Here is a 15304-nt window from a genome sequence, read left to right as displayed (position 1 = left end):
GTAGCATGTAGCTGGACACTCAAGACTTTTGTGTTTTACACTGGTTATTTTTATTATAAATTTAATTTAAATGATGGCAAATTAAGATTTAAATTTGAAACTAAATGTGAGCAATCTAAACCTCATAACGTGAACCCAGCTGCGCGTTCCTTGTGTCCGTAGCGGCTCATGTGCCTTTTTAACACCCAAGCACTTAGTATTAGGCGTGCCTAACCTGGCAGGCTCAGAGCGTGAGCGCAGATTTTGCCTCTCTCAAAGAAACATTATTGTAGAATATTATTAAATACGTGATTTTGTCATAATACTTAAAAACCAAATGATCTTGTAGTTGAGTTTATTAAGTTATTAGGATTCTGCAAAAAAAGAAAAAAATGATTGTTCTTAAATCACAGCAGTGCCCAGCTCTTTGATAAGCTTTCAGAGTTGACCAGAGTTGGTCTGTTCTGTATCTGCTAATACGTTGGCTCTGTAATTTATACCATCGATCTCATCTAATTTAGGATATAATGAGCAACAGTTACATGGTTAGTGTACGTAGCTTGTGTTTTTGTGGGGAAGACTGTTTGTGGAGCCTAAGCAACGGTCATTAAAACTGCAGAAATTTAATTAATTTATTTTTAAGTTCCTGGAGGAGCTGTGGGCATGTATTCCAAGATCTGCAGTAGCAGGCTGGTCAGCAGTGGCTGTTAGGTTGCTGGACAGCAGCAGGGTGAACTTGGGGTGGTGCTGATGTTGTGAACCAAGGAATGATGTTGAACCTGATTTTCTTAGTTTAATTCCTAAAAACTTGGAGAGAAAATATAAAATGCAGGAGGGATGCACATGCCTGTAGGAATTACGGGAGGTAGGAAAAGCGCTTAAGAACATATTCAGGCTGATTGACTGGCGTTTGTAGTAGCTAGCAAGCAAATGTTCCTGTAGGCTTGAGGATTTAAATTACCAGGATAAAGATTTTGAGCCTGGAGTTCAGTGGGTGAGACTGTTGTTCATCGTGGTGCTGAGGAGGATTTTCTTGATGACAGGAGCCCTGGCTTAAGTCATCAGAGTAACCGAGGCTGCGGGAGAAGCCTGTAAAACCCAACTTCTGAAGCTTGCGAAGGCCTTGTGTCATTAAAGTCACCTCTGCACCTCTACTGAGGTGACTTTAAAAAACTGGTTAGAACCTACAGGTGTCTGCAAGGAATACTGGTTCACGATGAACTTGGACTAGCTTTCTGCTCTCTGGATGTCACGACTGGATGTTTGTGTGGCTCTTCTTAAACCTTAGGGCCACGGAGCACTGGTTGGCAGGGCCCTGCTGGAGGGGGCTTTGCTGTGCAGCAGTCGCAGCGACAGGACGGCTCGCACACGCCCGTTAGACTGGGTCTTGCTCTTACTACGGAGGCACGCTCAGCTGAGCCTAGCAAAGTCCAGAGTGAAGGATGAGTTTGAATGTTATTTCCCATTTATGTATTTTATGTTTGCTGGTGTATATGTTGTTCCTAATAAAATATGTAATTGCTTAACTTGCTAAACCGTAATGTAGATGGATCATATCTCAAGTGGGAGTAATGCTTACCATAAATTTTTCTGAAGAGCAGAAATGGGCATTGTTCGTCAGTTGAGCCGTTGCAGTGACTTGTCTACGGTGTGGATCCCGAAGTGGTATTGTTGGCACACTTGATGGGAACAAAGGCAGGCAGTGGAGAACCTTGAACTGATCTTGCTGCTTAAATACTGAGGAAGATGAGTAGGTTGGTTGCGATGGCAGAGTTTGGTGTCTCAGGGTACTTCTATCAAAATGGATGTGGACGGGCTTCATAAGAACGTCTGTGAGACACCCTGTTGGTGCCAGCATTAGTGGGGGAGTTAAGCTTGGGCGCTGTGTGCTGGCAGCTGGTGAGCGCCCAGGGCAGATCCTCCCCACGGTGTGATTCCCGTGGGGCAGTGTAAAGGACAAAAGCCCTTCTTTCTGGGATGCTTAAATCCCCTGCTGAGCTAATACCTTGCAGGGACCAGGGTAGCATCTTGCCGAAGGAATAATTTATTTCATGAGTTAGTAACTAGCAGATAATGGTTTCTTTGACCTCTATATTTATGGCTTCAATTTTGTCACAGTACCATATATGTGTTACTCCGACAGAGCTGAATGGTACCTTGCCACATGCAGATAAAACCTTCCGATTAAAGCTGTAGCAATGAATTATTACAATTACTAAACAAAGTCATAACAATAGTAAAACAGTGGGCTTAGGTGAAACGGGAAAAATGACAAAACTTTCATGGTGCTCTGAAACATTTGGATGAGCTGTAGTGTCTATGGGTATCTATGCGGTAATTAACAGCGGTAATCAATAAGTTAAGGGTTAAGTCCAGAAACACTTATTTTAGTAGTTAAAACAAAGAACAGGCTGGTTTTATTTTTTAAAACTTCTGTCTTCAAGTGTGTTTGAAACCTTCTGTTTAGTCTCGGTGTAGGCTTGCAAAGAGGATGGTCAGCTTCAAAGAGATAAAAGCAAAATGTCCAGTTCAGGGCACGATGTCTTTACCAGACACATATTCACATTTTAATACTGTTCAGCATCCAGTGTGCTCTGATAAGCAAAACGATAAATTCTGAAGGAATTTACAGACTAAATTTGATTTTTGTGTGTGTTAATCTGTACAGAATGGGCAGTTTTAGAAATTTTAATTCCAGTAACTTTGATCTTGCTTGATGCTAGTTCAGGTAAAAGAGCAGGTATTTTTGGCAGGTTGAGACTAAAATGCTGAAGGGTTAATTCGGTTCCATAATCTGTTTTTCAATTATATTTGGAGGATATTTATGGAAAATCATATTTAAATGTCTCCTGAAACAAGTATGAACACAATCACAGAAATACCTACGAGCTAAGGCTTATCATTTACTGGCATGACGTATCGTGAGCTGAGGGGACTCCTGACTTGTCTGTTTAGCTGTTGTGCTCTGAGTACCTACTGTATATGGAGCTGTCTCAAAGAGCTAGCAAATACAGCCGAACCTGTGCCGGTTTGCTATTTGTGCATCTTGGGGCTTGCAGATCTCTCTTGTGAAGTCATTGTGAAGTTTTCCAGTAATCTAGGAAGCACTTGAACCACACTGATACACACCGGTCTAAGGACCTACTGTTTAAAGTCAGGAAGAAGAAACTGTCTTTTGGATTGTTAGGATGGATGTCTTAGTCACCCTCAGGAAGAGGGTGGTTCCCGTGCAATAGCAGATCTGTGATGCTACTTCGAGTGTGGAGTTAGACTCAGCCTTGACGCTGAGCGCTGGCAGAAGGTGGGTGTTTCGTCACCGTCAGGGTGGGACCATCTTTGAAGGCACGGGCAGAGCCTCTGAGCCTCCGAGCAGGTTCAGGAGGAGTGAATGTGTCCTCAGCGCAGGGGGAGTCCTGTGGTGAGTGCAGCTGGCTCGTGGGGAAGCTTAGGAATGGCTGAGTCCCAGCTTAGGAGGACGGGCGGTGATTCTTAGATGTGAAGAGACACAGGGTCTTCCACTTCTTCTTTATTAATGAGAAAGTCAGAAGAACCTGCACTGTGCTGTTTCCACCTTGCCTTACAAAGAAGGATTCTTCTGCTTTTCATGTTCTTCTGCCCAATTTGTTGCTCTTTATCATAGTTCTGTATGTTTTAAAGCTTGTGTAGGGAAAAAATCTGGCCTGTGATGATTCTTGGCTGTCTTTTTTAAAGATTATGCTTTAGTGTGCCACTCTCCGGTCCTACAGCACTTAAGGATTGAATTAGATTTTCTATCCTTATTGCTCATACATTTCTTCCAGTCCTAAGTATACAGGCTGGGCTTTAGCTAAGTGGAAAAGGTACCACTGAGGTGAGGTGCAGTTGTCTGAGGATACACTCCTGTTAATGGAGCTGGGGAGGAGGTTACAAGTATTTTTATCCAAATGGTTTGTGTTTCATAGAGAAGTAGCCTACCTAAACTGCAGTGGGTAATGTCTGTGGTTCTTCTCCCACCAGGTGCCTGTCCCTTCTAGAAAACTGAGCAGATACTGTACTGCCTGGAGGGGTGACTGAGCTCTGTTCCAGCGTTGCGCGTTCAGCCGGGCCTAGCTCCCAGTTTGAGAATGCTCATCCAGAGAGCGGATCTTGCCCAAATTACTTGCAGCCCGCTTTTGTTGCAAGATCGTACATATGCTGAGGTTTGCCACTCGGTGCTTTCATATATGCAGACTATTGATGTCTAATCAGATAGATCTTGAGTTTGAAACTAAAACTTTTTGCAGTGGGGCTATTAATAAAAGGCACATCCTGGTTTACACGTAATTAGTAGCTGTTACTCAATGGATGACTCTAAGTTCACTCTTTCTCCTGTACAGAGCAAATTAAAATTCGTTCATACAAAGACATCTTTTCTTTCAAAAAAGATCTAGCTCTGTCTTGACACCACCATAGCCACAGTAAGCTGCTGATATTAAAAATGGCTGATTTCAGGCAAGATATAACGAACAGGTGTTGTTTCTTTGTGGTTTGTTTTTTTTCCCAGGGGTTCTCTTTGAACACTTGCTTCCTCTCATTACTGAGGTTGTGTGCGGGTGTGTGTAACGCAGTGGTGACTATAAACCTTGATAGGCTCTGGAGGAGGACTGGTTAGTCTTGCTCCACTGTGCTGTGTATGTCACAAAGCCTTCTCGAGTGAAAGAAAAGGCAGTGCACGTGGACAGTAGTCATCCCTCCTCCTTCTGAAAGTGCCACAGGTGTACAATTCCAGTTGGGTACTTCGGGGCTTCTTGGTTTTGGACATCTTTTGCTTGGGTGTTTTTTTTCTGTTTGTTTGTTTTCATTCTTTTTGTTTTGCCTTTTGTTAAAGGGTGTATATGAAGGAGGTTGCCCTAAAAATATTTTGCCTTGTATTGTGTTGTCTTTGTAGTTAACAAGTCAGGAACACTGAGAAGGGTGTTTGGAACAGACACTTTTCGGAGAAGAGAGATACTGTAGATCAGTTGATTGGTAATTTACTGTGGATCAGCTGTAATTTGCTAATAGCAGAAATAGCTGCTTTGCCCTGTAGCTGTTGAAATTTCTCCAGTGCTACGATCTGTTTCTGAACAGCAGTTGAGAGTTGGAGCGATGGAGGAGGTCAGGTGTTGCAAAGTGTTAGGGATATGGGAGGAGATGTTCAGGGTTACTTTACATTGCAGGGAGGGGAAATGCCTTTAGATGACATGTCAAGGTTTGCCTTATAGTTGCTGTTATTTTTAGGCGAGTGCTATAGTTGCACCTCCTAGACACGATGACAAAATTGACAAAATATTGGAGTATGCTCTGTACTGGAGTTACTGCACAACACTGGACTTAGAAGGCGTTCGCTGCTTAGTGGTAGTTCATGATACAAACCGCACCTTCTGGGTTTGATACTGGGATTTTTACCACGATAGTACTACGGGCAGTTTTGGGAAGTTTATATCTTTGTGTTCGGCTTCAGATGGTGCTTCTCTGTGTAAAGAAGTGCCTTGTTTTGTTCTTCTCCGCAGTGTTTATTGCTACAGAAAGCGTTGCTATGTTCATACTGAAGTGCAGAGGTTCAGCCATTATAAGCCTCTATTTTTTTTCAGTACTTAAATTTATAGCAGCATTGCCCTCTAGAGGGCACTTCTTCTGATCATTTCAATAGATTTTTTTTTTTTTATATTAACTAAATTTCCATTCATTTGTATGCAGTACTCCTGTGTAGTGAGCAAGATGCATCTATTGAAAACCAGTTGTCTCTTTACATGTCAGGGAGCGAGGTATGGGATAAGAATAAATGAAATACTTGCTTCTGTTCTCTGAAAGGATCCAGCCTGTGCTATCAGTTTTCAGCTGAATTGTTTCTGAAATAGCTATTAGGGAAAGGGGTCAAACTAATGAAAAAGCATCTTGCCTGTTCGGAGTGCTCCTGTCCTTAGGAGTGAGTGCAGCGGGAGGCTTGCAGTGCAGTGTTACGGTGCGCGGCATTTGGCGTGGAAAATCCACCAGCAGAGCGAAATACAAGCAACTTGCAGCTTAAGCTTATTTTGAAGCAGACAGCAGAGTCTAGATAGGTTTAGAAACAAGCTCCTGATCCCCTGTGATGGATAAGTAGACATTAATGATACAAGCTTAGTATTTTCTTTCATTTTTTCATGTAAGAAAATGTCTAAAAGAGGCTCCATACCAACCCAAAGCTGTTATCCAGGTCGTACCGTGCACCTTGTGTACCCGTGTGTCGCGGGCAGAGGCAGTGGGGACGTGTTCCTGAGGCCCTTGGTAGAAAGTTTATAAACCCAGCTGCCATCTCCTGGGTCTCTGTGTATTGTTGTGTTCAGTTTATCTCCTTGCTAAAAGCTGGTTGGTCAAACTTGCTAAACAGCTCGAGTAAATGATGTGTTCTATGCAGACTTGTCGGGTATGCAAGAAATGCTCTCTTCAGCACTTTCCATAATGACGTTGCTTACAAAGAGTACCTGCAGTGCAGAAATCAGGCAGTGCTGCTCAAGGGTTCTGGTGATGGCGCCTTGATGGAGATTAAAACTGTCCAGTTGAAGTAGATTATACACTGAGAATACTGAAATTTGTGTTACTGAATAAGAAGATTATTAAATAGTGTGGGAGGGGAATAAGTAATTCGTGAAAGGCACGGTTCTGACTGGAACGTGATCCTGAATACATCAAATTTCAGCTGTATTCTGACAATGCAAGGTGATTCAGATGGGTAGTGATCAAGTCGCTGTCTGAACCCAGCTGAAATAACAGGCTTGTGGCAACTCTGCATTGTGGTAATTGTGCTAGTCTGGTAAAATGGAAGATCTGTTGAGAAATTCGCTGTACCCCAAATATGGGCAAGATACAAGACTAACTGTAGGTAAATCGAAAAGAAGGCAAGTATTGTCTTTTAGAACGTGGTTCTTCAGAAATTCAGGTAGTGTTACTCGAACAGAAAAAGTAATTTGTCTAATACAATTGTGTAATAACCTACTGTACAGCTCACATGTTGAATTATAGCTGTAGTCTTTCAAGATGCTCTTTGGGTAAATCTTAAAGAACTGCGTAATGACCGAGCTGCAGCGAGAAACTGAGCGTGCCTTGATGCCATTGGTTATGGCCTGAAGTGTGCCGTAGCATCTTCCATAGTCCCCTTCTGGAACGTTCTCGTCTTTCCTTGAACTGTCCCCCAAAGCTTGAAAGATACAGGAGAGTGTTACTGATCTCTAGTGTGTGTTGAAAATTAACTGAATGAACCTTGCTGGGTGCAGTTCGGAGAGGTAAATCTGCACAAGATGAAAAAAATCCAGCATAAGGATAGAGGATTTTTGGTAGGAGTAGTGAGTGCGAAAAGCAGGCTGTTCACATGGACCCAAGTTCTTTTCATCGCAAGAAAACGTGATGGAGTTGCCTACAAACTAGAACTGGGCTGTGACTGAAGGCCTCTCCCTCAGCTCCCTGTTCCTTGAGGGAGTAATGGTGGGCAGAGGGGGAATAAAGAAAGTGTACAAGTCTCTCCAGACTGCTTGGTCCAGGCTGAAGAGATGCTATAAGGGCAAAATCCAGACTAGCAAAAGAAAACGGTATTTACAGTTTTAGTGGGTTTGTTCTGTCCAGAGGGGTGTTGCATCGCGTACTGAAATCTTTGTGTCAGCCTGGAGCGACTGAATGCTCATTTAAAGGAAATTAATGGTGTCTCTTTCCCTTTCTTCTAGATGGATTGAATCTTCTGTGTTGAATGCCTCCGGATTTCCTACTGGATTTCACGTCTGGATAAATAGTTTGATTTAAGCCACTCTGTGGCAGACTGTACTGTGGATCTAGGGTTCTGCAGGCTTTAGATCTTGAGGAGGCAGCCACTGCTGAATCACATTAACCCGACATCGCAGCCACAATGGTGCTGTCACAAAGGCAACGAGATGAACTGTAAGGAATCATTAATTTTATTTGTTTGTTTATTATCTATTTTGGTTTGACTTCAGTCACAGAGTTACGAAAGGGTTACAGTAAACAGCAAGCCCATTGCAATATATGCTCCAAACTGATTTGTGGATTCTAATTTTACTTGAGTAAATCCTGACACTTTTTAGCTATTTTGTTCCGTAGATAAGGATCTGATTGGAATGTGCTGCATTGTGATTACAGTCTGTCTTTGACTTCTTAGATTGTATTTAAAATGGAAGGTATACTTAAAGAAGAAAAGGCAACCAAAACCCAAACAAACGAACAAAATAAAAATACCCCCACCTGCAAAAAAACCCCAAACAACAACAACCACCCCCCCCACCTTAATTCAGTTTAAGATACGGAATTCTTTCCAGATAATGTGTCTAGGAATGGGCTGTCAAGTTCCACACCTTGGTTTGCTTCCCTTCTGTAATACCCCACGGAAGAGCGAGGGGTCGGTAGCGCTCAGGGTGTCAGTGTCTTGTGTGATACCCAGCTTCAAAAATTAATGCAGAGTTTGGGGGTTGGTTTTGGGTTTTTATTCCTTTTAAAAGTATGGCCCAACTATCATTTAGCATTTGGTGTCTCTCTTGTCCATGGTAAGCTCTCTGTTTGGTTTTTAGTACAGCTTATTCACTTTTCTAGTAACAATTCGATCCCCCTTATATTAAACATATGAATTTTACTTTTTTGTTCCGTATACTTAACTACAATTGTAGAAGCTTTCTTGAAATTTTGATTTTTACAACTGTTTGTTCATTAGATTTGGAGATGCTCTGGGGTTTAAACATTCAGGTTTACAATTTTTTTTTTTTTTTTTTTTTTTTTTTTTGCAAATCTCTGAAGTTTTTTCCTGGCGAAAACTTCAAAGTGCATGTGTTAATGGGGAGATGGAAGTAATGAACTGTTATGAATGGAAATGGGAAATGGCCAGAGATTGAGGGTTTACTTTGGAGAGCTGATGAGAAGGCAATACTTCGTTTTAGTATACGTTGTTTATGGGGAGAAATTTGAAATTTCTGTTTGCATGCAGAGTTATATTTAGAGTTAAATGTCTGAGGAGAGATTGAGTATCTGTAAAAGGTAGGAAAGAAGAGTGTGGTGAAAGCCACAGGAAGAATTTTCACGTGAAAAGCAAATTCTTTTCAGAAAAAAAAGTTACTGCTTCTTCCTTTGACTACCAAAGGGTATTTGTTTTCTCTTGAATGCCTTGTGTAAATGAGCTTCTGATTTTTGTTTTTAATAAGTATCTGTGTATCGGTTTACTTAAATATTGTAGCATGTGGATGTCTTCTCCCCCTCCCTATATGTGTATGTATACACACAGGTATCCCTTCCCAAGAAGTGAGGGATAGTAAGAAAACAAAACTAGGCTTCCTTGTGGAGGCTGATAAAGTAACTGAAAGTAATTTTACCTTTCAGTCAGTTTAGAACATTGAACTCTTAAGCAAACTTTCTTTGTTGTGTGATTGGAAAACACATATCCATTTGAAGTAAATTTGGAAAATGCAGGATTACCTTAGACATGTTCTCTTAAGCAGAAGGTCCTGTCTGCTTGTTGAAGTCTTAGAATAATATTGAAATTTTGAGTAGGTCCGAACCAAATGCATACTATCTTGAGAGAGGGGTTCAAGGCAGATTAATTTGCGAATTGTCTTGCGTCGAAGTGTGGAATGTTTTGAAGAATAATGTAAAATTTGAAGCACTGTGCATTGTGGTCACAGGCAAGGGATCTTCCTGTAATCTAACTCAAAATTATTGTATTGTTCTGAAAAACAAAGCCAAGTCTTGTTCTCTTGGACCCAGTGTTTCACTCAGCTTTAACTGAAGTAAAATCCTGTACCCTAAACTGTTCTATCCAAACGAGTTTTCCTTCAAAGATAAAGCCACAACTTCAGTATGTAGATGTGGTTGTCGCTTTTGTATCTGCTCTGGGGTGTATGTACAATACAGATTGATAAGTATACTCATGCTCCTGCAATGTTTGATAACTTTAAAACAAACAAACAAAAACCCCTCCTTACCAAACCTAAAATAAAGTGTATCCTGCTATTGACATCTTGAAGCAAAATCTCTTTGCCAGCCGTGTTTATAAAATTTGCTTGGGGTTTTAACAAACCCAATAATCCTATCCTAGCTGTTGTACTGCATTGAAGGCTTAGATGCTGATCATGCTTTTTTACAAAAGAAAAGAAATATGAACCAGTTCTTCTATTCTTGTTCAGAATTGTGGCTGAAGATACTGTTCTTTGTTTTTTAGAAATCGAGCAATAGCAGATTACCTTCGTTCTAATGGCTATGAAGAGGCATATTCGGTTTTTAAAAAGGAAGCTGAGTTAGATGTGGTGAGTTCAAATAAGATTCTTCATCTGTATTTTCAGTAAAGAGTTATAATTTTAAGGCATTTTTGTCCATTTTGTACATGTATCATTGTCTACCTGTTAGCTCATGCAGTTTCCAAACTGGAGGTGGTAAACTCATACAGCTTATTGCCTTGTCATAAAATTTAAAAATAATCGTTGGATGACTTGGTGATTTTTGAGCAAAACTCTTACCTTTATCTTCAACTAATCACTTAGGCATATTTTTAGTCTCTTTGTGTGTGTGTCTGGCTACCACTCGTCTAGACGATGCTGAGTTTTCCCTGTAATGACCTTTTAAGAATCCAAGTCTTAAGAGGCCCTAGGTACTTGAAGAAGAAAGGTGCTAGAAAACAAAGGCGACAAAAGGCAACATGACTGTATGAGAGGTGATAGAAGATGGTCTGGAAGCGGGGGAAGACATGACCCTCCACTGGACTCGCTCCAGCAACTCCATACAGGAGTAGAGCATCTCTCCTGTGGGGGAGGCCGGGAGCTGGCACTGTGTAGCTGGGGGAAGAGGAGGCTCAGGGGGATCTTACCCCTGTTTATAAATACCTGAGGGGGGGGCGTGAAGTTGCCAGAGCTGGGCTCTCCTCGGAGCTGCGAGTGGCAAGAGCCCGTGGGCAGAAATGGAAGCACAGGAAATTCCATCTGAACGTAATCTAAAACTTTCTTTTTCCTGTGAGGGTGGTTGAACACTGGACTAGGTTGCCCGGAGAGGTTGAAGAGTCGCTGTCCTGAGGGGTGTTCAGAACCTCACTGGACACTGTCCCGGGCAGTTTGCTCCTGGACAGTGACCTCAAGTGCTCCTTTCCAGCCCAAACTATTCTGTGCTTAATAATCAGAAGAATATGTTTAATTTTAACACATTTAATTTCTGTTTCCTGCTGTTGTGTGCATCCCCACCTCCCCTCCCTGTAAGTCATTTCCTTAACCGTGATTATTTTTATCACGGAATTCTGCATAAAAGCATAAACTTTCTGCAATCCAAAATTAGAAAACTGAAGACTCTTCTCTTGTAACCAGATTGGAAATGGTCTAAGGGTGTGCAGCTTTGGAGACTGGTAGTGTTTAAGAAACAGGAAGACAAAACAGGATTGCTTTTGTCCTCACCTTTGTGGTACAGAGCAAATAGTGGAAGTCACTTTTGTGATTGGAATTGGGTCAGTAGTTAAATCCTTGCTTTGAAACTCTTGCATACCAGCTGGTTAGCCGCGTAGTAGGAGGGCAAGCCGAAATAGTTAATAGAAGTTGATCAGGTCTGTAAGCAACTCTGTTAGCCTGAGTGGATGCTGGTGACTTGGAACAGTTGTTTCTTGCTACTCAATTCTGTTGGTTTTCCTTTGTATCAGATGATTCTCCGTATCTTTTTTAAACTTGCTGCTTATTAGCATAGGGGCTTGTGCATTTCATCTGAATTTCAGTTTCTCTGGATACAGTTGGATTGAGCAGTAAACTTCTCTGTGCTGGCTTTTGATAAATTCTCGCCTCTTCTCTATTATAAATCTTGTGTTGTTCTTTTTCCAGAATTCTTGGGTGAAGTTTGACTTAATTTCTCCAATCTGCTTCTAGTATCTAATAAACAAGTAGAAGTGACAAATTGGAATATCATACTTATAATTGAAAATCCTAATACCATTCCCTTATCTGCTTTATCTATCAACCTAATTAAGTCTTCCCTTCCCAAAGGTTAAAAAGGCAACCTAAATATAAGCTGGATGGTCCTGAGGGAAATAGAAGATGCAGTCGCTAAAAGTTCCACATGACTTTCTTGCAAGAAAATCTGAATTGGATGGGGCTATACTAAAATGAAAAAAACCCAGAAGTTAAAGGCAGAAATGATTTCAGAAAATTGGAGAGATTCAAGTGTAGCTTTACAAAGAGGGATTTAATTTTTTGTATTGATTATTCCTGCAAATAACTCCAGCTTTTACAAAAGCCCCTGAAGGTTAACATCTGGTCTCTGACCAGGGTAGCCAGCTCTCAGAGCTTTTATGGAGTAAGCCACGGCATTGTTATGTTCCCCATGCCTTTGTTATTCTCCATCTAATTCAGAATTATTCTAGTATGAGTTTGTCATTTTGTACACGGGAAGAAAGCGTGCAGCATTTAATTATTCTGCTGTGCCTCTGGTTTGTTTTTCTGTGTTGCTTTTCTTCCTCTTTCTTGTGTTAATAGGTCGGAGGAAAAAGAAGAGTAATCCTCTGGCTCTTACAGTAACATCAGCTGTTCATTGTTGCTCCTCACCTATTCCTTAGAGCCCAAGGAGGAAAATATGTAGTGGAAAAAAAAATTATTCTTCATTAAAGTTTCATTAGAGTTGCCAAATGAGCATTGCTTTCTCCAGTATCTGAGGTGGTGTTCAGTAGGGCAGGTGTAGCAGTCTGCTTTCTGCTTTGGTTACTGAAGATGCAGGGAGAGTGGACGTAAAGCTTGTCTTCGCCGAGGCAGCACAAAGTACCGCAGTGTTACGGTGGTAATTTGAGGTTAACTATAACAGTTTAAAAAAAAAAAAAAAAGAAAAATCAGTTTGAGCTAAATGGTTTTCAAGTGAGGTGGAGTGTATGTAATCCTGCTGGGACAGCTGGCTGCCGCCTTCAGACCGGGTGTGCTCCGGCGAGAGAAGTCATCGTACCACCAGGGCGCAGAGCCAGCACGCCCGTAACTCGGGGCTGGGAGCTCCTTAGTCCCCGCTGCTCCAGTTGGTGGGCATGAAAAAGGAGGCTGTCTCTGAGAAACTAGTTACCACTTGTGTGTCTCTTGGTCCTTGGAGCCAAAGAGTGAGCTGGGCAGAGGGATGGGGGAATCCTGTAACAGAATACGACACAACGTTCTCAGATACGCAGAGCATGTAAAAAGCTTTCAAGTAATGTAGGTAGAAAACAGCAGAGATAACAGTTGAGTCCTAGCTTTTGGATTTTATTTGCAGAATCTATCATCATCTGTACTGCTTCAGTATTTTTCATTTAAAATTGTATTTTAAAGTATTTTCTTCATTTCTCTGTATGTAAATTGTAGCTATGAAAATTTGGAGTGTGATTGTTCTGTTTTAAATAGTAAAACTGATTATAGTCTCTTTCTTGAATTCCTCTGTCTGTGGTCAAGAGATTTTTATTAAAATGAGCTCTTTATGTTGCCTTTGAAGAAACACTTCTGCAGACTTGAGAACTAGAGTTTATTTATTTAAATGCTTCTCCTCAGAATGAAGAGTTAGATAAGAAGTATGCTGGACTTCTGGAAAAAAAATGGACATCCGTTATAAGATTACAAAAGAAGGTAAGTAGAGATCTGATGGATTTGCATGTGTTAAAAGTAATGACTGAAAGCAAACATTCATCACTGAACAGAATGTTACGTATTTGCCCTGTCAGACAAATGCAGGGTTTAGAAAATGATGCCTCAAAGATGAATTTTGAGGACTTGAGTCAGGAAAATAGCTAAATCCATGTGGTATAAAATGTTTCATCTATCTCGGTGCTCGCAGAGACATCCTCTCAGCTTGTTTATAACAATGTCTTGACTTCAGTTTGTGGATTGCATGTGCAGTTTCTGAAGCTGGAAAGGAAAGAGGTGCCTTGAGGCAGTTTGTGAGTGGAAAGATTGAATAGCTGCCTCCAGAAGGCTTGACTGGTTTAGAAAGAAGGTAAAAACCTGTGCTGCCAATTGTCTTTGGCCATTACGTTAGAGGGAGGAAACCATTAACTCCAGTGCATTAGAGCAAGTGATTCTACTGCAAGTGCACAGTACAGAACTCTTGTTAGTGAGGCTTCAATGGATCTAGAGTGTATTAAAAGCCAAAAAAAAAAAAAAAATCACTCTCCTAACAATAAAGACCTATCTATTGTAAGGGTTACTCTGTCTGGGGTTTTGTTACACTTCCAGTTTCTCTGCCGTTGGTTAACATGGATGCTGTCCCGGGGTACAAAACATGATCACAATAGTAGCATTCCTTTTTAACACAGCCTCCTTCAGTAGTTTGTCAAAATAGTAGCTCAAACATTTGTACAGTATTTGAGTGAACGTGATTTTGTAGAAATTTTTTTTTTCCCTGTCAAAATATTTGGGAAGTTGGAGAACAATGAATTATTGATTAAACTATTAAAGAATAAATGATTAATTTAGGTTTGATTTTTAGAAATACTGGCACTATTGAATGCTGGTAATCCGTTTGGATCCGTGCAATCTTTGCTTTACTGTGAGTTTGGGAGCCAGTTCGTATTTGGATTATTGAATGAAGGTGAATTAGGTATTAGATAAAACTAGAAATGATTGGTCTCTTTAAAATTTGTTAATTTAGGTAATGGAATTAGAATCGAAGCTGAATGAAGCTAAGGAAGAATTTACATCAGGTGGACCTCTTGGTCAGAAACGAGACCCTAAAGAGTGGATTCCTCGTCCTCCAGAGAAGTATGCATTGAGTGGACACAGGAGTCCTGTCACTCGAGTCATTTTCCATCCAGTTTTCAGTGTTATGGTCTCTGCTTCAGAGGATGCCACAATAAAGGTACGTGTTTGCTACAGAAAACGAAACCGAGCAAGTCAGAGGATGTGCAATACGTGACGTCAGTCCGTCCAGCCGGACGCGCGCTGTACGGGTGGACGAGTCTTTCAGATTCCGCTTTAGCTTCCGTGGGGAAGGTTCTTTCAAGTATCACGTCCCGTGTAATCTATAAATTTTAGTTTTATGCTTGTCCAATTAATATCTTCAAGAGTATTTTACTAACGCTTGTTTTGAGGAAAAAATAATTAAGCTAGTGTGGATTTAGAGACTGGAGAAACAGAAAAAGTATCAGCGGGGATCAGCAGGGGAGGGACAGCATAATGTATAGAGTAGTGATGTGAGGAGGAGGAGGAAGATGGTTGCCTCAAGTCATCTGAGTTTTTAAAGCTGAGTTAAAGTGGTTATGCAGCTGTGCTAACTCCAAATTAGTTCTTCCCGTTTATTCTAAATGGGACGTGCAAGTCCCAGTGACTTCCAGTAACTTTAAATGGTCTTCCTAGGCCTTTATTGCAGCGTACAGTGGCGTGAAGAGATT

At 41.1% G+C, this 15304-nt stretch overlaps 1 protein-coding gene across 2 annotated transcripts in view; it reads left to right on the top strand.

The window, feature by feature from the left end:
- The window catches only part of PAFAH1B1 (platelet activating factor acetylhydrolase 1b regulatory subunit 1), a 37409-nt gene that overhangs the window by 9950 nt on the left and 12155 nt on the right, over window positions 1-15304 (top strand). For both annotated transcript variants that reach the window (XM_074922592.1, XM_074922593.1), the window contains exons 2-5: window positions 7674-7884; window positions 10166-10250; window positions 13470-13544; window positions 14566-14772. In XM_074922592.1, coding sequence (XP_074778693.1) covers window positions 7853-7884; window positions 10166-10250; window positions 13470-13544; window positions 14566-14772 — 399 coding nt within the window. In that variant the 5' untranslated portion in view covers window positions 7674-7852. The remainder of the gene's footprint in view (window positions 1-7673; window positions 7885-10165; window positions 10251-13469; window positions 13545-14565; window positions 14773-15304) is intronic.

The sequence above is a fragment of the Athene noctua genome, chromosome 19, assembly GCF_965140245.1.
Source record: "Athene noctua chromosome 19, bAthNoc1.hap1.1, whole genome shotgun sequence".
In the NCBI taxonomy this organism is placed as follows: domain Eukaryota; kingdom Metazoa; phylum Chordata; class Aves; order Strigiformes; family Strigidae; genus Athene; species Athene noctua.
Note: the sequence above shows the minus strand (reverse complement) of the source record. Positions and strands in the feature narration are given on the sequence as shown.